The 24,457-nt window shown below is 39.4% G+C and overlaps 1 protein-coding gene across 11 annotated transcripts; it reads left to right on the top strand.

Moving 5' to 3' along the window:
* The first annotated feature begins 1,549 nt into the window (after positions 1-1,549).
* On the top strand, positions 1,550-24,239 carry LOC122093657 (protein NUCLEAR FUSION DEFECTIVE 6, mitochondrial-like). Of its 11 annotated transcripts, XR_006144527.1 has the most exons (6): positions 1,550-1,911; positions 2,039-2,163; positions 2,626-2,713; positions 14,285-14,350; positions 14,448-14,570; positions 20,643-20,897. XR_006144527.1 is itself a non-coding variant. In XM_042664030.1 (4 exons), exons 1-3 carry the CDS (start codon positions 1,763-1,765, stop codon positions 2,682-2,684), a joined length of 333 nt encoding a protein of 110 aa, XP_042519964.1. In that variant the 5' UTR covers positions 1,550-1,762; the 3' UTR covers positions 2,685-2,713; positions 20,902-21,222. The 11 variants fall into 11 exon arrangements, 7 of the variants coding, with proteins under 7 accessions (XP_042519964.1, XP_042519965.1, XP_042519970.1 ...); XR_006144526.1 differs by having other exon boundaries at positions 14,285-14,570; XR_006144528.1 differs by having other exon boundaries at positions 1,551-1,911; positions 2,638-2,713; positions 14,285-14,570.
* Positions 24,240-24,457: the final 218 nt, after the last annotated feature.

Here is a 24,457-nt window from a genome sequence, read left to right as displayed (position 1 = left end):
GGAAATGCCACCTACATTGCTTATAGCACTTATACCCATAGACATTGAGACCTAGTAAATAAAATGGAGAATAGACTAATAACGAATCATGTGGATCTTGCATATGGAGTATGTGATATGTTATGAGAGTTTCTAAATGCATTTATAACTTGTATGTGTATGCTTGCATGCTCACCTCTCACTAGGTTGTATAGCTCACCCTTAGTTGATTACTCTTTTTAGATGATGGGAACCGGTGATAAAGCAGGACTGAGCTTTAGCAGCGGTTGTGAGGATTATGTCGGCAAGACATCGGGTTGATGATGGACTTCACCATTGTTATATGGTACTTTCTTTTGATGTACATATGGGTGGTATATGTAAAATGTAAATATTATACAAGTGGGTTTATAACAACTGGATATTATTGTATGCCTATAACTTATCATGTAGTGAATTACCAGTGATATTTGTACAATTTGATTAGCATACTCTGATTTTAGATGTGATCTTGATGGTATTTGTGAATTTAAGGTACTGCTTCTGTGATCCTGGAGGGTTAGGCTGACTGGGTTGGAAATCCAGTGCCCCATACCTTGGCTAATTTGAGGCAGGGTGTGACAAAGCCTCCTTCTCTCCCTTTCGCCAAGCTCAACTCTAATGCATCATGGAACACCAGCTCGAAGTGTGGGGCTCTTGGTGTGGTTATCCGCAACCATGAGGGCATTCCGATCATTGCTGTTTCAAATATGGTCAGTTGTGGTAGTGCTATTGAAGGTGAGGCTCTTGTTCTACGGGTGGGGCTCCTGGAATGCATCTTGGAGAATATCTAGCTTGTTATGGCTGAAACTGATTGCAAAGAACTGGTGAATTATTTGACCGGCCACTCCAAGACGATTCTGCTCTCGATTCAAAGTATTTTAGATGATATCCCACTTCATCTTAAATGAGTTTTCAAGCTGTAGTTTTTCTTTTATTTCGAGGGAGTCCAATGTTGTAGTCAACTCCTTCGCTCAAAAGGCCATGTTTGAAGTGTGTAGGACAGTATGGCTGTTATCCAATCCGTGATTGAAGGATCTATGTAACCATTTTTCTTCGTGTTCCACACGTATTAATGATAGCCCTCTTTCTACCAAAAAAAAGGTTCCATCCCCTTAATTGGTGCGCGTTGGTATGAGACTTGCTCAATACTCAAAGAACCCTCCCTTTCTCGAAACATTTTTAAGGGTTCAGCTTGAACAAAATAGTGTTTCACCTCCAAAAAAAAAAAGTAAGTCTATCTCATCTATATGCGAGAGCAGGGAATATTCACGTATGCGAATGTACGTGAATGAGCTTGGTCCATGGATATGGCATATATTTTCTCTCTCCTCATTTAATAGATACCATATCCATGGACCGGGGTGAATATTCGCACACGTGAATGTACGTGAACGACCCTGATCTGTGAATATGATATCTATTAAATGGAGAGAGAGAAAATATATGCCATGTCCACGGACAGGGTCATTCACGTACGTGAATATTCCCTGCCCTCCACGCCGCCCTAAACCCGTTAAGAAGCCTGCTCTAAACCCCTGAACACATCCATCCATCCATCCCTCGCGACAAGGGTGAGTCTCGCGCACCACTGCAACCCTCTCTCTCTCTCTCAATGCTTCTTCAAGCACAAACCGCCCGAAACCATTAACGTTAAGCGCAACCCCTTCCTCGCCATCCTCCTCCCACAAAGGGAAAAAAAAAAAAAAAAAAACCCCAAGGCCTGCATCGTCTCTGTTCAGTCATGTCAGCCATTGCCATCTCATGCGCCCGTTCTGCTCTCCGCTCCACACCTATCCGAAATGCAGCGGCCAGACTTGCAACAGAAGCCAAAGCCTCTCGCTCCCCCTTCCTTATCTCCCAGCAGAAGTCTCTTTCTCATCGTATCTTAAGGTCAGTTTCTTCCCCCACCCCCAACCCACCCTCACCCCAAAAAAAAAAAAAAAATAAAATAAAAATATGGATGCTTGTGAAACCTTCTGATCTTTCAAATATTGGATTATTTCGTGGGCTTGAACAGATCTCCCGTTGAGATGAGTTCCTTCTGTTTGGAATCAATGTTGCCTTATCACAATGCGACTGCCTCTGCTTTGCTGACCTCGATGCTTTCGGTCTCTCAGAGGGGCTATGGTTGGATTTCTGAAGGTATATTCTCTGTAAATCTTGTATTGACTTTATTTGGACAAGCTTATTAGTTTACCATTTTAAGCTCCTAGACTCTTGATTTTGGCCGGTTGATTGTTGGATTAGTTTTTTTTTTATAGCTTATGGAGTAGGCATGTGTCAAATTTTAGACTCAAATTCAATCAGATACTTGCAATCCACGCATCCTAATATTTTTTCAGCTGTGCATGTGTGGCCATACATTCCATGTTTGATTTAATGTAAAAATTATTTTAATAGGATTTATCAAAAACCAGTACAAAGTTGCATGAGGATTAAGAAAGGTGAAATATTCTACTGAAATATAATGCAAAAAGTTAGAAAAATAACTTTTATCTTAAATTTCTGGATGTTGTTTTTCAAAGAAATAGTTTATCTTGGTCATATACAGTTGGCACATGTTAAACGGAAAGTAAACGGGTATCGGGGATTACCTCAATGTAGCTTTCCTCGCAGCGGAATGGATCGGGGTTGCACCACGCATCGATCTGCATGAACAATGACGAACGAAAAGTTGCGGCGATCTTGCTAGGTAATATTCCACCATCCAAATCTAAGAATTGCAATGGAGATCCTTGGAGACACACTCTCAATTGGGAGAGACAGAAAAGAATAGGGAGAAAGAGAACTCTAGAGATTAGGTCAAAACCCTAATTGGCTTTGTGGCCAAAACCCTCTATAGAGAATTGGCTAGTTAGGGTTTCCAATCCTAGTGGGTCTATGATTACCCCAAGTGGGCTACCCATGAAGGAACCGGGTCGGAACCCAGTTTGACCCATATTAATTAACATCTCCCACTCACCCACGCAGGGCGGACATACTCAATTGTCCATTCTAGAAGTCTCTTTACCATATGTGTCTCATTATACAGGAAATAGAGTGTGCGACCTAACGAGATAATACGAATGTAGGAGTGCTATATCAAGCTTCCATCTAATCAACATAGCACGTCACTCACAAATAATCTGGGGTACCCTAAACAACCAAATTACACCAAGTCTAGCACTCTCGATCCCTCATGATGAGCAGTGGTGACCTTAAAACATGTAATGTGCTTATGACTACGTTGAAACATAAATACGATAAGTCGCCCGGGTAATAAGCCATAAAATAAGGGTGCAATTTCGAATAGTTTTCCCTAAGCGCACATGTCAATCCGACTATTCCCAACCGCTTTTTCATTCATGTCTCGCTGGACCGCATCATCCATGATCCTAAGGAGCACGTCAAAGTAGCGTCATTAGGCATCTTCTTCATGACATGGTCTTAGGTAGAGGGTATCCATAGGATCAACTCAGTTTTGATCCAAATGGCTCACATAGTGATGAACGGTCACTCTCACAAACGGTTGTAATAAAGCACATACAATATGAAATGTATGCTATGATGCAACTACCACTAAGGTGGGCATGCCACTCATAAAATAAAAAGAACATACGAGTTTGGGTTCAGTCGCACTTTCAAGCGCCTAACCTGAGTAAATCAGCCCAGTCGCCCCCATGGCGTCTGCTTGAGTTCTCACACTCGGCTATGAGTAGGCTACACTGAGACGTGGGATCTCTGTGTTCAACCATAGAAAGGTTTCATCTTAGCTCTAACTAAGGTGTCACTTAGCTAAAAAGTTGTTTGTTCATCTCGCTCACTATCTTTAAGCGCCAAGGTGAATCACCCGTGTGATTGGGTCGATCCAAGCCTAGTGATATATTTGTAAAATGAAATGTGTACACACGTTAATCACTTTAAAGAATTATATGTCTCATAAATAAATCAAATAGTGACAACAATAATGTCTAAAGAAAATATCAAAACTCAAAATATAAATCATCCACGTCTAAGTCCTAGATTCCTAACATGAGTAAGGAAAATGTCCCGAGCAATAGGCTTAGTCAATGGATCAGCCACTATGCTACTTGTGGAACCATTTCTTGAATGTAGTGATATCTAATGTTTATGTGTTTGGCTTTTCCATAGAACTTGGGGTCCTTGGCAAATGCCAAAACTGTCGTGCTGTCACAGTGTACAAGCACCGCATCTCCTGAATGAGCGGTAACGCCAAGGCATTATAGGAACCTCTTTAGCCAAACGGCCTCCTGAACCGCCGTCGAAGACGCGATGTACTCGGACTCCATCGTGGATAGGGCGATGCAGGTCTGCTTCTTGCTACTCCAAGATACAGCCCCACCTCCTAAGACATGCATATCCCAAAGTAAATTTGCGCTCATCTCTGACACTGGCCCAGTCAGCATCACTGTAGCCTCTCAATCTCAAATCCGAACCATTGTAGGTGAGGGTGAGATCAGTGGTCCGACGAAGGTATCGAAAGATTCTTTTCACTGCGTGCCAATGGCATGGTCTTAGATTACTCTAATAATGACTAACCATGCCAACTGCAAAGCATATGTCTGGACGCGTGTACATCATTGCGTACATCAGGCTGCCTATCGCTGCTGCATAGGGTACTTTGGACATTTGATTATTCTCTTCATCTGTCTTAGGGCACTGGTCAAGGCTCAAAACACAGGCCTTGTCTATGGGACTATCAATGGGTTTAGACTTATCCATGTGGAATCGTTCAAGGATCTTCTTTATGTAAGTCTCTTGAGACAAACTAAGAATATTCCTAGAGCGATTCCTAATAATCTTGATGCCTAACACAAAGTTGGCTTCACCCATGTCCTTCATCTCAAAAGTTGAGGACAACCACTCTTTAGTGGCGACAATCATCTCCATATCATTCCCAGTCAATAAAATATCTTCAACAAATAAGGTAGAATAAGGAAACTTCCCTTGGATCGTTTCACATACACACAGTGGTTCTTTTCAATCATTTCAAAACCAATAGAGGTAATGGCATGATGAAATCTAAAGTACCACTGCCTAGATGATTGTTTAAGGCCATATATAGAACGTTTGAGATGGCAGACTTTGCGCTCATGTCCTTTGGCTTCAAAACCCACTGGTTGATCCATAAAGATCTCCTTGTCTAGTTCTCCATTGAGAAATGCAGTTTTAACATCTATCTAAGAGAGCTCCAAATTTAATTTTGCGACAATGGCTAGAATGAGGCGAATTGAGGCAATTCTCACCACTAGGGAGAAAGTCTCATCATAGTCTACACCCTTCTTTTAGGTATAGCCTTTCGCCACAAGGTGTGCTTTATACTTGTCAATTGAACCATTTGCCTTGTGTTTGACCTTTAAATCCCATTTGTTTCCAATAGTCTTATACTCAGGAGGTAGGTCAACTAACTCCCATATCTGGTTCTTACTCATAGAACTCAGTTCATCTTCCATGGCAGCTTGCCACTTATCCTTAGCAGGTGAGGAGAGCGCCTCTCACAAAGAAGTGGGCTCATCCTCATCCTTTGAAACACAAATGAGAGCTTCCCCTTTAATCTCAAAACGTCGATGGGGAATTTGCCCATGAGTCCTCCTACGCGCGAGGGAATCCTGATGATCGTCTAGTGGCACACTCCCACTGGTTGGTACACTCCCACTAGGCTGATGATCAGTTTCACTTTCTCTGGCGATTACAAGATGAGTTAATTCCCCACCCTTGCCAAGAATAGGTGAGACGCTTTCCTCATCCTCTGTCTCAAAGAGGTCGAGATCCCTGCTTGTGTCACCAATGCTAAGAAAATTTGTCTCAATAAAGTCGATATCCCGTGACTTTATCTCAGTCTTTCCTTCGTCAAGGTGTTCACTGTACATAACGTAACCTGTCGAGCTGTCGGAATATCTTGTAAATATATGTTTTCTAGCTCTAGGGCCAAGCTTCCCAAACTTATGGGAGGTGCTGTGAACATAACCTACTGATCCCCATGGTCGCATATGCCCCTAAATTTAGCTTTGCGACCTTCCATAACTTATAAGGGGTCGAAGGAATTGACTGTGAAGGCACTCGGTTAAGGATGTAGGCAGTAGTAAAAAGAGCATCCCCCCAGAAAGATATTGGGAGGTTGGCTTGTGCCATCATCGACCTAACCATATTTAAGAGTGTCTTATTTCTCCTCTCCGCTACGCCATTTTTCTGCGAAGTGCGAGAAATGGTTAATTGCCTGTGAATCCCCATCTCCTCATGCAATTCTTTAAACTGGTCGGGATAGATACTCGCGTCCTTGGTCAGTGCGCAGAGTTTTTAAGCTTTTACTTGACTGATTCTCAACCCTCTGCCATGAAGCATTTGAAGCAATCTAATGCCTCGTAGTGGTGAGCGATTAGATACACATAACCATATCACGAATAATCATCAATAAATGTGAGAAAATAAGAGGCGCCATGGCGTGCCTTTACATTTATAAGTCCACAAATATCTGAGTGGACAAGTTCTAGAGGCTGGGTATCTCAGATTGCCTTTTCAAAAGGCTTTCGATGAGCTTTACCTGCTAGACAGAGCTTGCACACAGGGAGGTTGACTTTAACGAGTGGACCTAAAAGGCCTTCTCTAGCTAACCTAGTCATCCTGTCTCGCCCTATGTGTCCCAATCTAGCATGCCATATAATAGATTCAGAATTATCACATGTATTAACCACATAACAAACAGATGAAGCAGAATCAATTAAATCTAATTTAAAAAATCTATAAAGTAAGGATCCACGTCCAACAAAAGTATCACTCAAATAAAACTCTGAAGTGCAACCGTCAATATGGAAAGAATATCCTAAAGGTAATAATACAGAAACTGAAAGTAGATTATGCTAAATATCCGGTGCGTAAAGCACATCATGAAGAAGCAAGGTGTGTCCAGTACGCATCTTGAGTTGATAAGTACTAACTCCTCGAACTGCTTCACTGGTACCGTTCCCCATGAACACATTCTGGGATCCAACTGGAATTTTGTGGAATTCTACGATAATCTACAAAACCCCCTCGATCTCGCACTATATGTTTTGTTGCTCCTGTATCCACAATCCAATCAGACTGTGTATGGGCAACCAAAACATAGGTACAAACATATGTACAGGGAGGGATAGAAATGGTACCTGCTTCGACTCAGTGCAATCACGAGCGAAGTACCCCATCTTCTGGCAGTTGAACATTTGACCTTTGATAAATCTTTCTTTCCGCCATACTTGCCTCTTTTGCGCTTGGTGGGCTTGCCTTCTTTTGGCTCCTGGTTCTGAGCCATACCCTGATTTCTTGGGTTGCCCTGTCTTTTGTGTTTGAACTTACGCTTGCCTCCCTGGGCGACTAGGGCAGTTACACGATTCACCTCTTGGCGCTCCGCTTCAAGTTCCATATGTTGAGTAACATCAGCAAAATTTTTAATGTTGTAATTGTATGTGAGAACGAGCTTTATAGGGTTCCAAGAATCGGGTAATGTCCTAATGATAGCTTAAACCTGTTGCTCATCAGTGAGAGTGGTCCCAACATCTTTCAGTTTCCGAACCATTTCCTTGACCACCATAAGGTGTTCAGGCATAGTGTGCTTAGGATCCAACTTATACATCTCAAACTTCAAGGTCATACCCCTTAACCTTATAATAGATGTACCTTCGAAGTAAATGTTCAGCTTCCCACATGGACTTAGCCGTGGTGTGTTTCTCATAATCACCAATCAATTCATCATGCATAGCGCTTAACATAATAAAGCGCGTACTGCGATCTTTATTCACCCATTTGTTATAGGCTTCCATATCACGACTGTGCTGAGTGGTAGTACCCTCAGTGGGTTTATCCATAACATTGGTCAAATACTCAAGATAGTTTTGCTCATTGAGCAAATATTGAATCTTTCGATGCCACATGTTATAGTTGTGTCCAGTCAATTTGTCACCCTTGGTGAGGTTCACAACAATATGATTAGTGGCCATATCACTACACACAAAAATGTGCAAGGTAAACATTAGGTACACATTAAGAATTTGTTCCAAAAACCCTAATTAAAATTAATGGTTCCTTACTACACACGGTGAAACAAAAAATTTTGCTAAGCTCATAATCAAATTTCACTTGTGTGGGTCAGGGACATAATTTTAATTGATTTCGAACAAATATAAGGAGAATTAGGTATCTCCAATCCACAAAACTGTGCCAAACAAATGGATGCGCATGGGTCCCACATAGGAACCCGATTGGTACTTAAAGTGGCATGTCGAGGTAGTGTAAGTGTATGATATGCAGTGCGAGGCGCTTACCATTTACAAAGCTTCTCAAAAAATAATTACATTGTCCCAAAAAATAATTACATCCTTTAAAAATCCTACTACATCAATCTACTGAGTAGGGAGCGCTGCACTTTACATCATACACAAAGACTATCTCTAACGTACATACATGAACATACCCACTTAAATTAAAAACCAATCATGATCTCTAACCCAGAAAAAAATAAATAAATATCCATGGGTCCGTGGGTGGAGATCGACCACGCATCCTAACAAATGGAGCGAGTCTCAAGTCAAAACTGCCATGGGAGGGTATGATGATTTGTCAATACATATACCTATACATGCTAAAACACATTTCAAAGCAATAATATGTTTGGCCTAATAACACGAAGGTCGCATGTTCAAGTCATGCCAATAAATCCAAATAATGTAAAACAAATAACATAATTATGCATCATCATATCAACAAACTTCAAGTAAATCAAATAAAGTATCCTCCCCTTTGACCTATGTCATTAAGGGCATAAACGTAATTTTAAGTAGGGTTATGCAAACCCAAACCCTAAATTACATTATAAAAATAAACCCTTGGGTAGGGTTCAACAAATAAACCCTTAATCACAATCAAGGTTTAAAACTTCCAATACTTGTCGACCCAAATATCTTAAAGCATGTAACATAAAACATGCATTATCATGGCAATAAATAACTATGCAATAAAATTCCATCACCATGGCAGTAGGAATTTAATATTTCAATACTTATCAATCCAAACCAATCTAATTCAATGTCGATCAAGAATCATGACCGATTCATGACAATGGCCCTTTTCGACAGCATGTACAAAAAAAATATATATATGTGGGACAATATCTCACCGGGCTACGTGCATGAATCCTTAGCCCTGGCCTTCTTAGTTAAGGCCGATCAAAAGAAAAACAAACTTATATTATATCTTTTTAAATATACGTTTGTTTTCATAAAGCTTGGAATGGAACTTTTGAACTCCTTTTTTGTTTTTTTTTTTAATTCATCATTACAATGAATAGTAAAGCAGTGAATGCTTGCAATTATTACTCATTAATAATCATATCATGAAATCATCATCTGCTCAATGATTGCTTTTAATGATTGATGATTGAAAGATTTCATGATTCAATGATTGCATTAAAAGAAAACTAATTCATGCACTAATCCCACTCTCATCTCTGATACGGTTTCTTTCATGACCCATCTCTCCAAGCGGCAAGCAACAGCAGCAGCAGCAGCAGCAGCCGCAGCCGCAGCCGCAGCCGCAGCCGCAGCCGCAGCCGCAGCCGCAGCCGCAGCCGCAGCCGCAGCCGCAGCCGCAGCCGCAGCCGCAGCCGCAGCCGCGACCGCGGCCGTGCCTGTGCCCGAGATTAAAAGCAGACCATGAGCGGCAACGGTTAGGACTGTCGGCGGCAGAGATCAGTGGCTGCCGAGCACAATCCCACTATTGCTGTGATGCGCACGAAACGCGAACAGCAACAAGGAGAGATGGATCCTATGGTGCGATATGTTCGCGGCCAAACACAATGATGTGCGATTCTTCGTGACGACGCGCAGCGTAACCATAAACCTTGCTCTGATACCAATGTTAAAAGGAAAGTAAACGGGTATCAAGGATTACCTCAATGTAGCTTTCCTCGCAGCGGAATGGATCGGGTTGCACCACGAGTCGATTCGCACGAACAGAGACAAACGAAAGGTTGCGGCGATCTTGCTAGGCAATATACCACCCTCCAAATCCAAGGATTGCAATGGAGATCCTTGGAGACACACTCTCAATTGGGAGAGACAGAAGCAATAGGAAGAAAGAATGTAGAGATTAGGTCAAAACAATAATTGGCTTTGTGGCCAAAACCCTCTTATTTATAGAGAATTGACTAGCTAGGGTTCCCAATCCTAGTGGGTCTATGATTACCCCAAGTGGGTGACCCATGAAGGAACCGGCTCCGACCCATATTAATTAACAGCACCCATGGATGACTCCACTCCATCATATGGCTGGATTCATTCCATCGCTACCCAAATATGATATCTTGTCATATTGAACAGAGAAAAAGACAAAATGGCAGAAAAAGTAATATAAAATAATGATAATTGAGGAAAATACTTTATCATTTGAGTTGAAACTTGACACGAAGGCAGAGGACTTTGGGATCTAACCATCCTCAAAATTTGGGCCCTATCCGATTTACTTGCGTGGTAGATATTTGGGCCATTATCCAAAATAGGAGTTATTTGGGAATTTCATAATTTCTTGTTTTGTGTATGCATTGCAATTCAGCTTTTTATTTGATTAGTTCATTTTTGCTTTACATAAATTATGGTCTAGTTTGAAAAATGTTTTTCATAATTAGATATGTTAATCTGGAAGAGTAATGATCCTCACCTCATCCTCAAGCTGCACCAAATATTGGTTCAAACTGGTGATCTCTAATTTTGGGATTCTACTTCCATTGAGTAAAATTTGTATACTCACTGAAAATAGGGAAGCCTTTACCTTCTTAAAGTTTTATACAAGTTAAAAAATAGCCTTGGCCATTGATAGAGAAGGCAGCTTTGGAATAAGATTACTAATTGATGTGATTTTTTTTTTTTTTTGGGGGGGGGGGTGGTGGTGGTGGTGGTGGTGGTGTTGTCTGCAATACAAGAATTATGTCCAGGAGTGCAAAAGACATAACTGAGGAATTCAGTGTAGAACTGCAGAATCCCTCACATTTCCAATAAATCTTCGAGAAGAAAAGTTTTGATTTCACCAATTGCCAAGCCATAACTATAATAAGGTCTAAGTCCCCATGTGACTGTAGCCTATGTTGTGATTGTATCTCAACTGTCTTGAAACTCTGTGATAGCTATACTATCATCTGTTTCTTTTTCTTAATAACAGTTCATAAGGTTCATAATTATAATACTGGGATTTGGTTCTCTGCGTCTGACCATTGTGACTTCTCTTCTGTTCTTTGTATTTTTTATTCTAGAGAAAGATCATGTTATTATATGCAAAGAGATAAAAGTTGGCCAAGGAAATAAGCGAGAAATATTCAAGCATTTCTGTGACTGTATAGAATCAGAAGGCATTGTTACATGCTTTCGGGTTGCCCATATATTTGGAAAAATAGAGGGGGCATTGTTTTGCTAAATGATTCGGAATTAGTTTTACAGTGAATCAATGTCTCTGCAAATTAGGTAGCTAAGCTGACAAATGTTACAGGCTTTGTTTTTACCCCAGAGTCAAATATTATATAGGGAAGAAGCCAGTTTTATAATTCCCGATTAGATGCCTGAAATGGCCTTAAAACTTAATTTACTGGACATTCAACATTAATTATTTTAGAAAACTAAAATTTGTTGAAATGGTTCTCACTGCTTATTTTTCTCCTCCTTTTTAGGTTCCCCCCCCCCCTTTCAATCATATCCTGGCTTATGACAGGAACATCTTATACTAGTGGGCCCTGAGACTCAAAATGAAATGGTGGATTACTTAGTGAGGTCATGAGCTGCTAGAGACCATCTGTATCAGGGGGGTATTCTTCTGAAGTGAAGCATTGTCCTCGATTAATTTTATGAGATTGTAGCGGGCTGGTTATATATTTTCATTTTGTCCACTTAATACCCTCTTTATAAAACCATTTATTTGAAATAAGAAAAGGAATCCCCTTTCTTAAATATATGGAGTGCTGTGAATTTGGTTGAGATCTGTGGACTTATCCCATTTGATTTCTGCCTAGGCTTGACAGGGAAGTTCTAGTGGATGGGCACCCCCTGGGACCTTGGGGTTCTCTATATCAGTTGAAATACTGAGGAAACATTTTTAAGTTATAAATTTGGTAGTTTCCTGGAAATTTATTTCTAATAGATGGGATTTGCCAAACCTTGGGGTTCTGTTGTCAATAAAAAAATAAAAAAATCTTTTGTTCTGTTCTTACTTGGAATACCTTGGAAGCCACATTAATGGATATGAACTTACAGAAGTTGCAAAATCAGTACTAACTTAGAATGGCAGTGTTCTATCTCAAGAAATGGAAAGTTGGGCTCTGGTTCAAATTAATGGACATATTATAACTTTTATCCAAAAAATGACATCATGTGAGCTCATTTCTTATTTGCCTTTTCTGACGTTGTGACGGACAGTCATTGCCTTATTCCTGTTGATGAGACTAGATGAAGATCAAGCAATGACGGAATGACTTGAATTTTGTTCTTGCTTTTTTTTTTTTTTTTTTTTTTTTTTTGTGTGTGTGTGTGTGGGGTGGTGGTTGTCAAGCATTGGAAGTATTAGTGAATGGTTTTCTTGATAGATTAGGTGAGAAAACTTTTTCTATAAAAAACTTAGGAAAGTTGAAACTATGCATTTGACTTTGGCAAGACGTGGTGAAATCTCAATGTGATTGTTTTTTCAAAGGCCCTCTGAATTCGGTCTATGCACTGGTTCTTTTACTCAGGTTTGGAAGAGTTCTCTTCTCATGAAAATGGTCTCCCTATAGGTTAACTACAGTTGACTTGTGAAATTATAAAAGCATTAGAAAGAGTTACTAATGATTTTAGAGTCCCAATCTATGAAATATGAGTTGCAGTCACAGTTGGAGTTGTTTATACAGTATACTGCTCTAGCAATGTGATATTAAAAAACGAAAAAAAAAAAAATAAATAAAAAGAAAAGAAGAAGAAGATAGCTGCATGCTGCTTCAACGGGAGATTTTGGATAATACCATATGAAAAACTGGGAGACCTTCAAACTTCAGTCAAAGTGGCTCATTCAAGGAGATCTTCAATGCCTCAAAGTTTCAGTCAGATCTAATGGTTAGATCTGGATGAATTTCATTCATGAATCTTCTTCAAAACTTAAAAAATCAGGGAGTCACCAGCCTTGTGTTAATAAATAAAAATCCTGTAGATGAACAGCTCCATAGAGATCCAGTAGGCAACATGTGGGAGGAGGCTCTAGTTTATCTTCGTATAACCATTAACTAGAGTCTCATGTATTATGTATAACAGCATAGGTTTTTGGAACCAAATGAAAGGTCCCTAAGGGCCAGCATACCATTCTGTTTCTGGGCTAAATTTCTATCAAGAAATTACTTTTCGTATTCCTGTTTCTGGGCCATATTTCTGGGCAAAAAATCGTGTTTGATAGCATGTAGTGATCTAGAAAAGAAATAAGAGGGTGTTTGTTAAGTGCATATTAATTTATGTGTATGGAATTTATACAAAATGTCATTCAATACCAAAAATTTTGGCATAGGCGGTGGTGGTGGCAGTTGAGGAGATGGTGGTGTGGCGGTGGCGGTCGAGGCGGTGGTGGAAGTGGAGGTGGAGAGGTGGTGGTAGTGGAGGAGGAGGTGTTGGTGGTGGTTTTGGTGGCGGTAGTGGTTGTGGTGGTGTTGGTGGTAGTGGTAGTGGTAGTGGTGGTGCGGTGGTGGTGGTGGTCTTGGTGGCGGTGGTGGTGGGGGTGGTTGAAGTTGCGTTGAAGGTGTTTTATTTTTAACATGAAATTTCTTCTTTGCCCATCAAATTAACCATGTGCTCATTAACCATTTCTCCCTCTTATTTTTGGGATAAAGAAGTTCCTAAAAGATGCTTCTTTTTTCTTATTTCCTAGCAACCTTTTGGTCTTGGTTCATTCCTAGGGACAAAAAAATGAACCAACGTTAGCAAACAAATTTCGATTCTTTTTTTTTTCCCTAGAAACAAAAAATTGGGAAATATTAATATTGGTTTATAATTTCTCATATATATATATATTTTATAATGTCAAGTCAAAACAGCTCTTAGTAGGGAATCCTACTAAGATACTAAGTCTGATTAATATAAGGAGTTATAACAATAAAGAGAAATAACAACTAACGAGCTAACCTAGAGCTAATCTTGTTACGATTAGAATACTATCCCATGATACAACATACACGATAACATGGTACACCACACTACCCACAATACACTTTAACATTATCGCTTTCGTTGATTAGGCTAAGGTACCTACGGAGAAGCATCCACAACCTTACAAAGTCTTCCTCAACAACACCACCTTAGAGGTAAATCAAAGGTTTTCTGTTATTTTGAAGCTTCAAGCTTGAGAAAGAGGAAGTATGGGTGATGTGGTTTTAATGATATTGACTGATGGACTGCTAGGCTGATCATGGATGTATGGCAATGATGTCGTTGATGGCTTTAAAATTCGGTGCATCTTCAAATTGACACATTTTAAGCATGAAAGACAAGAAGTGCAATGCCCCGGAAATTAGAAACCCAAGAGTATGTTTTCAGCCTAGGGGTATTTTCGTAATTTTACATTGTAGTGGTAATTTTGTAAATTGTTGTGATTCTTTCTTTTAATAAACTGATGTGTAGAATTTAATTCTGGAGGCAATTGAATATGGGATGACATATATGTGAATAAAGTACTTAGAAAATTATAGAGTGCTTTATTTCTTTATTTATATTTAATTTGTGGACATAATAAATAATTAAAGTGTTGGCCCAGTGGTTGTGGCTTGAGTGGGTGACAAGGTATGTTCAAATCTTATAAATCTAAAAAGGAGGGTGAAGCATTTAATATCTAATTGGAGCTTATTTAGTAGAAATAAACTTGGACATGAGTTTTATGTGTGTTGGACCTTTAGTTCCAAGGGTTTTCTTTGTTATTGTAGTTTCCTAGTCAATTTAGGTGTCCTATTAATTAAGATTTGGTATGGATTTCCTTTTTTAGTGTCAAAGTCTATTTTTGATTTTCTATATAGGTTTGTAAAAGGGTCAAGCATTGTACACGGATTTGATTAATAAAAATTGTTATTATTTCTGCTTCTCTTTATGTATGAAGACTTCTTTGTGTTTGATCCACACTATGATGTATCTCTCCTATGTTGGTCGCTTGGTTCTCATCAGATCGATCCTCCAATCCATGTCCCTCTATTGGTCTGGTGTTTGCCCTTCCTGTGGCCACCTCCAAGGCTATTGAGTCTCTCCTCTCATCCTTTCTTTGGAAAGGATCTGATTCCCTCCAGATTCCTCCATCCCTTAACCTGGGATAAAGTCTGCCTTCCTAAGTCCGAAGGTGGTCTGGGAGTCAACGATATCAATCCTTCCAGCATCCTCAAGCTGATCTAGAAGTTTTTCTCCAGAAAGAATAGCGTATGATCTCTTGGATTTATTCCTCCCCTCTCAAGCATGACTACCTTTGGACTGCTTCCCTTTCTCCTAATGCCTCTTGGATTTGGTGTAACATACTTGCCAAAAGATCCTTGGCCCTCAATGCCATCTCATATTCCCTTGGGAATGAATCTTCCACCTCTCTTTGGATGGACCCTTGGCACCCTTCTAGCATCATCCTCCATCTGACCTCCCCCTGCATTCTATATATTCCCACGTGGTTCCCCAGATCCGTTGCTATTGCATCCATCTTATTTCAGGGTGTGTGGTCTCCTCCTTGCCCTGCCTTTGGCTGATCCCTGGTCCTCCCTCTCTCCCTCCTGAATTGCCTGGCCATCGGGGCAGAGGACAAGATCTCTTGGCTCCCATCTCACTAGGATGTTCTCCTCTACCTCTACCTGAAACCATATTTGTACTCTGGGATCCATTGTCCCTTGGTGTAACATTGTCTGGTTTAGAGGTCATATCCTTTGCCATAGCTTCATTGCTTGGCATTTTCTTTCCAATTGCTTTCCTACTTAGTCTTTCCTCATCCATCGCCATATCCTGGTCTCCCTCTCTTGTTGTCTCTGCTAGAATGGAGTCAAAGATATTGACCATTTTTTCTTCTCTTGCCCCTTCTCCTCCTTTGTCGGGAATAAGGTCCTTCGTAGTTGCTGGTTGACCCATAGAACCACCTTCCCCTTGAGTAGAGAATGGATTTGGGTTGATATGACTTTTGGTGGCTGCTCCATTTGTGATACGATTGGGAAATTGGCTTTTATGTGCTGCCATTAGCCATCTTTGGATGGAGCGCAATCCTGTAGATGGACTTCCAACTCTTGCTCCTTTGAGCGGATTTGGAAAGCCATCTACTTTGACGTTAGTTCTAAACTTGGTTGCATCTGCAATCAAAGAGCTATTGACTCCCCAAGGAACATGCTCATTGTTGTGTCCTGGGGCCTCCCGCTGTTCATCATTTTCCCCCCGATATCTCCCCCATGATGTATCCCATTGGCTATATTTTGGTAAGGGTTTTTCCCTATGTGCTTCTTTTTGCCTTCCCTTTGGGTAGGCTTTGAGGCTATTTTCCTTCCCCCCCTCTCCCCCACTGTATATTCTCTCATCTACTTGGTAATGAATTTTTTGTTCCTTTAAAAAAAAAATCTTGATTTGATTTTCGATTCTTGAATTGGGTTGCTATCCCTAATTGCTATCAATGGTTGGTTTCCACCCAAAACCTTGGGGGTTAGCTTTGATTCTAACTGAGTAATTCAATGATTCAGTTGACCTCCCTATATTGAAACGTAATCAGTTTTAGGGTTATGGTTTTCCTTGGCACCCAAATCTTGGGACCTTAGTCGCTCATATTTCGCCCCCAAATCTTGGGACCTTAGTTGCTCATATTTCGCCAGGTTTTCTAGGATTCTTAGGAAGGGTAATCGACTGTATTTTGGGTCCCAATAGAAGTCTCTAATATCAGTTCTTAGTTGGATCTTTAAAAGTGTCTATTTTTTACCATAGGTTCCCCTCCCATAGAGTGAGAATCGATCCTCTGGGAGAGGATTTGACTCTCGGTTTGTGTGTTACTACAAAACCCGTGAAATTGGGGAAAATAGGGAGACTTGAACATGTATCTCTGTGATTATTTTTAATCTAGTCGTTAACTTTTGGCCATGCTTTTGGGACTAGTAGAGTTATCCTAAGGGAGGTTGCGCCATAGTTGTCACGGCGCCAAGGCGAACCAAGGCGGTGGAGGGTTGTCTAAGCCCTTAGGCGAGAAGGCGCCCGCCTTAAGGCAAACAAGTGTTATTTTTTATTTTTCCTATTTTCTAACATTATTTAGTAAGTTATATACCTTGTATCATAAAAAATCAAGATTAAGCCACATCAAGTCATTAAAAATCAACATTTAGCCACATCAAATCATAAAAAATTAACATTAAGTCATATTAAGTTATAAAAAATCAACATTTAGAGAAATGCTCTTATTCTATAATAAGTTTGACTGGTCGAATGATTTTATTTTTACATGAGACTTTTTGTATTAGTTATAACATAAAACCAGCTTTCCAACAAGTCTAAGATTACTTAAATCTGAGTTGCAATGACAAAGTTATGTTTCAGTCAAACTTATTTTTAAGTGCGCGAATACTGTTAAAATCACCTGAATGAAAATAATTTTATGAATATCAAAACAAAATATTATTTTACCGGACTTTTGGTTTTTAGCAATGTTTTAACATGATAGAATTTATAAAATTTTCATAATTGAGTAAAACCCCAGCATTTAAAAGTTGAAAATCGTCCCTATAACCAAAATCCAATTTTTGTTCTTGGACTGGGGGGATTAACTTTTTATCCTTTTGGAATTTGATTTTTAAACTATTTTTATTGGATTCAAATAGGGGGTATTTGCTTATTTATGAATAATATCTTAAGTAAATGAAATAACAAATATATTAAAAACATTTACTTGAATGATATTTGGCATAAATAAGTGCCGAAACACAAGGCGACATGCAGTGCAACAAGGCGGCTGTCGCCTAGGCCCCAGGCAAACCGCCTTGACAACTATGGGTTGCGCTATGAATTTGGGGAGCATCTGACCAATGGAGTGAGAGTAATTTCAGATTTATTGAAATCTTAAAATTACACCTTGAAATTCTCAAGGTAAGGCTACGTAGTTCTCACTTCCGCAGACCTCGCACATGTGGAAGCCTTGTGCACTGAGTTTGCCCCTTAAAATTACACCTTGAGATTAGATGTTTTATAATTACTCCTAAATCACTCTACCGATAATTCTCATAGTCAGAAAGGTGATAATATGTGTCATGAGAGATTGATTCTTAGAGTTTGACCTCCGTCTGAGAGGGTTGACGTTTTGGGTTGAATTTTGACTTTTGTTGACTTTTGGGGAAAAATGGGTATTGAGTTAGTTTTGAATTAGGGAATTAATGGAGGAAATTTTTTTTTGATACTTTTCCAAAGACAGGCTAAGGTAACTCTGATGTTGGTTTCATGGATTCCCACCATCTGACCCATTGTGATGTGTTCCATTTAGCTCAAGTACCCCATGCCAAGTCAATGTGGTTCCTGGGGGAATTTCCACATAATTTTGCATAGAAGGGTAATATCCGTTTCTTGAAGTCACACTGATTTCCAAACCCCATCAAAGCCCATCATTATCCTCAATAGCCTTAAGGAAAGTGTCCCAACCAATTAGGTGATCTTTCATTGAATCCTTGGGTTCCCAAATCCCCATTCACCTTTTTTTTTGGGGGGGAAAATTATCTTGTACCGCCCCTAATTTGGAACCTTATGTCATATACCACCCTAGTTTTCTAAAAATACCTAGTATGTCCCCACTTTGTGAACAAAATGACACTTAAATCTATTCCGTTAGGTCAAAATCGTCAAGTGATGACGTGGTGAGGTGGTTATTTTTTAAATGGCAAGTTTACCTTTGAGGAAGGGTAAAATTTTACCCTATGATATAAAAACCCCCAATTCATGCGAGACCCAACATAGAATCAAAGGTTTAGATTCAGGCGTCCTAGCATAGAATCGAAGGTTTAGGGCTTCTCCTCCAATCAATCTCCTCCTCTGACGACGAGTTGTACTCTCCATGGCTCGGTACCTCGTAACTGGGCCCTTGATTAGCAGCAGGAGACAGTCGATTCCCATGTACTGCCATTTATACAATGATCTCGAAAGATTGCAGAGGCTTTCCATGTCTTCCTTGGACTCTGCAACGTATTTTCTCCCTGTTTCTCTGTGACAGAGGATTCTGATCAGTCCAACCCCAGCAGGATAGCATGGTTTACAAGCCCACCCACATTCGGCACAATTCGTTCAAGAACCCAGGTTTGCAGATCAGATTCAGAGACCTCTGTTTGCAAGCAAAGAAATTTAGGAGATGAGACACCAACATTGAAGCTGGCTAACCCGTTATTATGCTTTGATTAAAGAGAAACGAAACAGAAAAATCAAATCAGGTGATCGTCCTTTGGTTATAGCAAAATAGACAGCTTAAATGACGACCTGGTTCTTGCTTGTTGACTGGATCTCTTCTTCTTCTTGAATCTGATGAAATTGACGTACACAGAATCAAGGCAACTGGAGGCTGTGTGGATGGTGAGGTTCATGATCTCTTATTCGCATTTGGGGACTGGGTAAATTGACGTTCACTCCTCTGACGACGAGTCGCAGTCTCCATGGGTAAAACGATGGGAATGGATGTTTACATAACAGGGTCAAAAGAGTCTTTTCCATTTCTAGCCTAACGGTGTTATGCTTCAGGGGTGTGGTTGGTTGATATTTTTAGAAAACTAGGGTGGTATATGATATAAGGTTCCAAATTAGGGGTGGCATAAGATAATTTTCCCTTTTCTTTTTTTGTTAAATCCCCATTTACCTAAATAACACGACCTTGTTCCAACACTGCATCATCCTCCTAGTGATGATTCACTTCTCAGTCTATGATAGGTGGTTTGTTAATTTATTTATTTGATTTTTTGATGATGTGGCTTGTTGGGTGCTTGTGCAACAAGCTGGTGGAAATAATAGATTCCTATACAAGTCCTGAGGTCAAACATTACCTAAGATGATCATGTTTACCATCTTACCTGTTGGTGTCTCGTAATTTTTTCCCCAGATAACTTGGTGGTTTCTGGCACAATAGGAATTTGGGGAAATTTTTTTTATGTCCAATTTCTATCTAACGGCCTTATTTTTGTTAAGAGTTTCAGCATGTCAGCTGCCTTATTCACCAAAGAAGTGTAACCACAAGATCATGATGTGCTGGGAAATCCTTTTACTTATTCACTGCTCATGTCCCTTGATTATTTACTCTACTATTGTTGGCTTTTCTATCAAAATGTCTTGCCTGATAATCCTACAAAACAGAAGCAAGGAAAGTCTATGGAAATAGGGGAGTCACTCGTTTGAATAAACCAAGGAATAAACATGAACTTAAGCATTAGATGAGTTGGTGATGTTTTGTATTTTTGCTGCAGAACTATGATTCACACATTCTACTGTTTTTTCTATTCTGCTTGATAGGCAACTAGAGAGCTTAGCTTGGAAAAACAAAAAGTTTTCTCTTAGAAGAGTGTTGTTTGACTTATTTACTATTGCTTTACAAAGTGCATGTTGGTATAATCATAAAAGTAGTACTGATTTGCTGTATTCAATCAGCCCGGAATGATGACGTGTGATGAATGTCAGAAGTGTATGAGCTGCAGGAGATGGTTTCTCTCAGTATCCAAACCTAGATGAATTAATTAATATTTTCCCTTTCTTTACATGTTGCATTTGATAGATGAAGCCTTGAAACAGTAATCAAGATAGATATCACCAGTATTTGAATTTAATCATTAGTTGCTTCTTTCCCCTGTTTAATATTGATTTCAAGCAGTCACTAAGGAAAATATTGTTTTTTTCTGTATTCAATCAGCTTGCAATGATGACGTATGATGAATGTCCTGTGGGTTCAAGCAAAGTTAATGTACAAGTCGTGCATTGTTAGACTGTGAGGGTTAATAAATTAGAAGTATTAAATGAGCTGCAAACAGCTAATTTTATCTCTTTTTTTTTTTTTTTTCTGGTTAGCTTTCAACTTAAACTGATAATTGCTTTATGTTGCTTTTTCCCTAGTCAAAGTATGATGTCCCTAATGTTTCTTCCTCTTGGATTTGCTCAAAAGCCATGAGAAACTAATTGTAAAACATCTGAAATGGAATCCACAAATGAATTATATTTAGATTCTGTTGTTCAAGGGTCCTTGATGATTTGTTTATTTAGCGCTTTGATCTCTTCTCATTGTTAGAGACTCAGAATGGAAACTTTCCATGTCACTTCCTTTATGTTCTTGCAAAAAAATTTATTTCTGGATCTTTACTTGAGGCTCAAATGGCAATCATTACTACCATAATTATTTTTTCCTCATCTAAACAGAAATTTCAATCATGTTGTTTCATCTTTTTAGTGTATTTTAAGTTCTTAATATCCCCAATTTGTATTTTCTTTTTTTTGTATTGTAGATGGATGAGTTTTTTGTTGGTGCAGTACCTTGGTGGTAGTTTCCATGGGTTTGAAATGGGCTCCTAAAGATCTGCTTGAGGCACATCCTTGATTGCATGTAGAATTCAGAACCTTAAATGTATTTTTTTTTCCTCTTATCATCTTTCTCCTTTTGGCCCCCTTAAAAATTGGACTGGTGATAGTATGCTTGCATAGTGAGGTTAGCCTTAGATGTAACTCATAAAGGTCTGATCTGAAGGCTTGCTGGTTGAGTTTAGTTGAGTTGAGTTTTGGTTGTAACTCAAAGCCTAATGGCTAATATTTCCCTTCTCTTTTTGTTTAGTTTCCCTATGTCATACAACTAATGACTTAGAGCTTAGTCGTAATCCCGTGTTTGAGGTTTTCTATTTGACATACCGTAGACGATGTTGTGTCTGAAATAAAGAATTAAATAAGCTCATAAACTAGTTTGTCAGTTAACTGTATCAGCTCAAACCCAGAAGTTTATTGTACTTGAAGAAGAAAAACAGGTCACATTGTGAAGGGCTTTAGACTTTTTACCATAGACGATGTTGTGTCTGAAATAAAGAATTAAATAAGCTCATAAACTAGTTTGTCAGTTAACTGTATCAGCTCAAACCCAGAAGTTTATTGTACTTGAAGAAGAATAACAGGTCACATTGTGAAGGGCTTTAGACGTTTTCAGAGTGATAAGTATATTGGCTTCTTCTCTTTTTGTGATATCTTGTTTCTCCCTTGTTGTAATAATCAACAAGACCTTGGCATCTAAAAATGGGGAGGTCAGAGTAGATACAAAATCAGGGGACTTTGGTGCATTTGTGGTGAGAGACCATGGTTTTAAAAGCCGATCACATCGGTTAGGATCTATTGGATCAGATCAATACCCGACATCAATTGGTGAGGTTTTTAAAGGTAACATACTTCAAAGTATGCTGATCTGATCTGATATGATCTTATCCATATTGATATTGGTTGACACCGATTCCAAGACTAACCCCAGAGTTTTAAAACTTTGGATAAGATTAAAAAATGTACCACCGTTTCTTTACTAATCTCAACTATTACTCTGTATGAATCTTTCATGCTTATGTCAAGGGGAGACGGTTGATGTAATAGTTTTCAACTCATCCATGGTTTGCACCTGTTTTGTACTAAATAATTAAGTGTGGATTAAAAAATATAAAAAAGTTATATTGAGCAAGGGTTTGTCTGTTTGTAATAAAGCAGGTTAAAAATAGAACTTGTAGTCTTACTTTAGCTGTCCTTTAGCACAACTTATACTGACTTGGATGGAGGGGTAATTTGGTTAAATTCATTGTAAAGTTGTTTTTATTTTTTCACTTTAGCTTAAGCCAACATGATGAGTAACCTAAAATGGGGAATGTGCGGTGTGCGTGCTCATCTCTCTCTCTCTCTCTCTCTCTCCCCCCTCCCTTGTAGAGAGGAAAAAAATATTAAATATATACAAACAAAAAAAAGTTTTCGCCGATAACTTGAGCATGTCCCCTTTGCAAGGTTCACTTGCACAGTTGCACCCAAGAGAGGGTTTTTTAAAACAAGAGGAAATTACACTCCCTTCCCTTGAGGTTTGACCTAATATCAATCTCCTCCCCTCTACTTTGATTTCTATCACCACCCTCCCCGGAACTTTCAAGATGCTCACTTCCGTCACCTATTTGGTGAGCCGTGTTAAATGGTAGGTTAAAATGACAGATTTACCCTTTAACAGATTTCAAACACCAAATATAACAGATGAAAGGTCAATAATACCCTCATCTTTATTAATTCACATGAAATAGCCATTCGATCGGATTTAGGGTTTGGAAGATATTTGGGAGCTGAGACCAGTGGCAAACTGAGTTTGACAACGACAACTTTCATGGAGGCAGCAACGACCTGTGCGAGATAAAGGCAACCGACCAAGAGGGCTCCCACAACCTGTACGAGGTAGTGGCAACCGAACAGAGGTCGCCACGGGTAGTGGCAACTGACCAGAAGTTGCCGCGGGTAGTGGCAACCGACCAGAGGCAGCTGCGACCTGAGTGTGGCATTTGCTGCACACCTGAAGCGACTGAAGCTTGCTGGGCCTTTTGAAACAGGTTTCCCATATCCCCTTCTGTGTTGCTTGCTTAAGGTTTGTTAGATTGAAACAATGCCCATTCATTCCTTGCAGAACTGGTACATTTTCATTGCTGGACCAAGGGTTGCTCTGTATTTCTACACTTAATTTTCCATTTTAATTCTTCTTATATTTACTTCAACTACTGACTTGGGAGTGTGTTTTGTTGCTGAGTAAATTTCGCAGTTTAATGTCTATATCAAGTGTTAATTGCAACAGTACTAATCTATCGAAGTATAGAAGTGTAAAATGTAGATGCAATCGAAAAGCTGCCATTAGGATCTCTGAGATGGTCGATTTTGATTTTAATGGTTGTAACTATTTCGAATGGTGTGATCCCATTAATCTACCAACAACTGAGCCCTCGGCCATAAAATTTGAAGAGTTGCATGAGGAAGTACATGGACTACAAACTGATGTACAGGCTTTGCGAGAAGAGGTGCGGGGGTTGCAAGAGATGTCTAGGAGGTTGCAAGAGGAATCGGGAACTAGGAATGTTAGATTGGAACAAGTAGAAAGCATAGTTGGATCAATGAAGCATGTTTGTCAGTTTGTATTAGTGTTCTTTGTTGCTATATTTGTAGCATGTTTTATGAGCATGAAGTTTTGAAAACCTTTATTACATGAGGCTCTTAATACATTTGGATAGATGTAATCTAGTTTCTCTATCAGTAATGAAATGGTTTTCCACTTGTAACTCTTTTCTCATACCAAATCCAATTTCCAATTCAAAGTTGGAGAACAATTCCAATAGTCCTCTAAAAATTATTTGGCAGCATTCCACTATTAAAAAGGCCATTATATATACCTGCTTAAATGAAACATAAACATGCTATTGACCATAACTATG

Source organism: Macadamia integrifolia, chromosome 11, assembly GCF_013358625.1.
Source record: "Macadamia integrifolia cultivar HAES 741 chromosome 11, SCU_Mint_v3, whole genome shotgun sequence".
NCBI lineage: Eukaryota > Viridiplantae > Streptophyta > Magnoliopsida > Proteales > Proteaceae > Macadamia > Macadamia integrifolia.
Note: the sequence above shows the minus strand (reverse complement) of the source record. Positions and strands in the feature narration are given on the sequence as shown.

Coding starts and splice junctions, on each gene's coding strand:
- LOC122093657 (XM_042664030.1), top strand. CDS start 1,763: ATGTCAGCCATTGCCATCTCATGCGCCCGTTCTGCTCTCCGCTCCACA. Junction 1,912..2,038: donor CTTTCTCATCGTATCTTAAG/GTCAGTTTCTTC, acceptor GGGCTTGAACAG/ATCTCCCGTTGAGATGAGTT. Junction 2,164..2,625: donor CTATGGTTGGATTTCTGAAG/GTATATTCTCTG, acceptor ACCTCAATGTAG/CTTTCCTCGCAGCGGAATGG.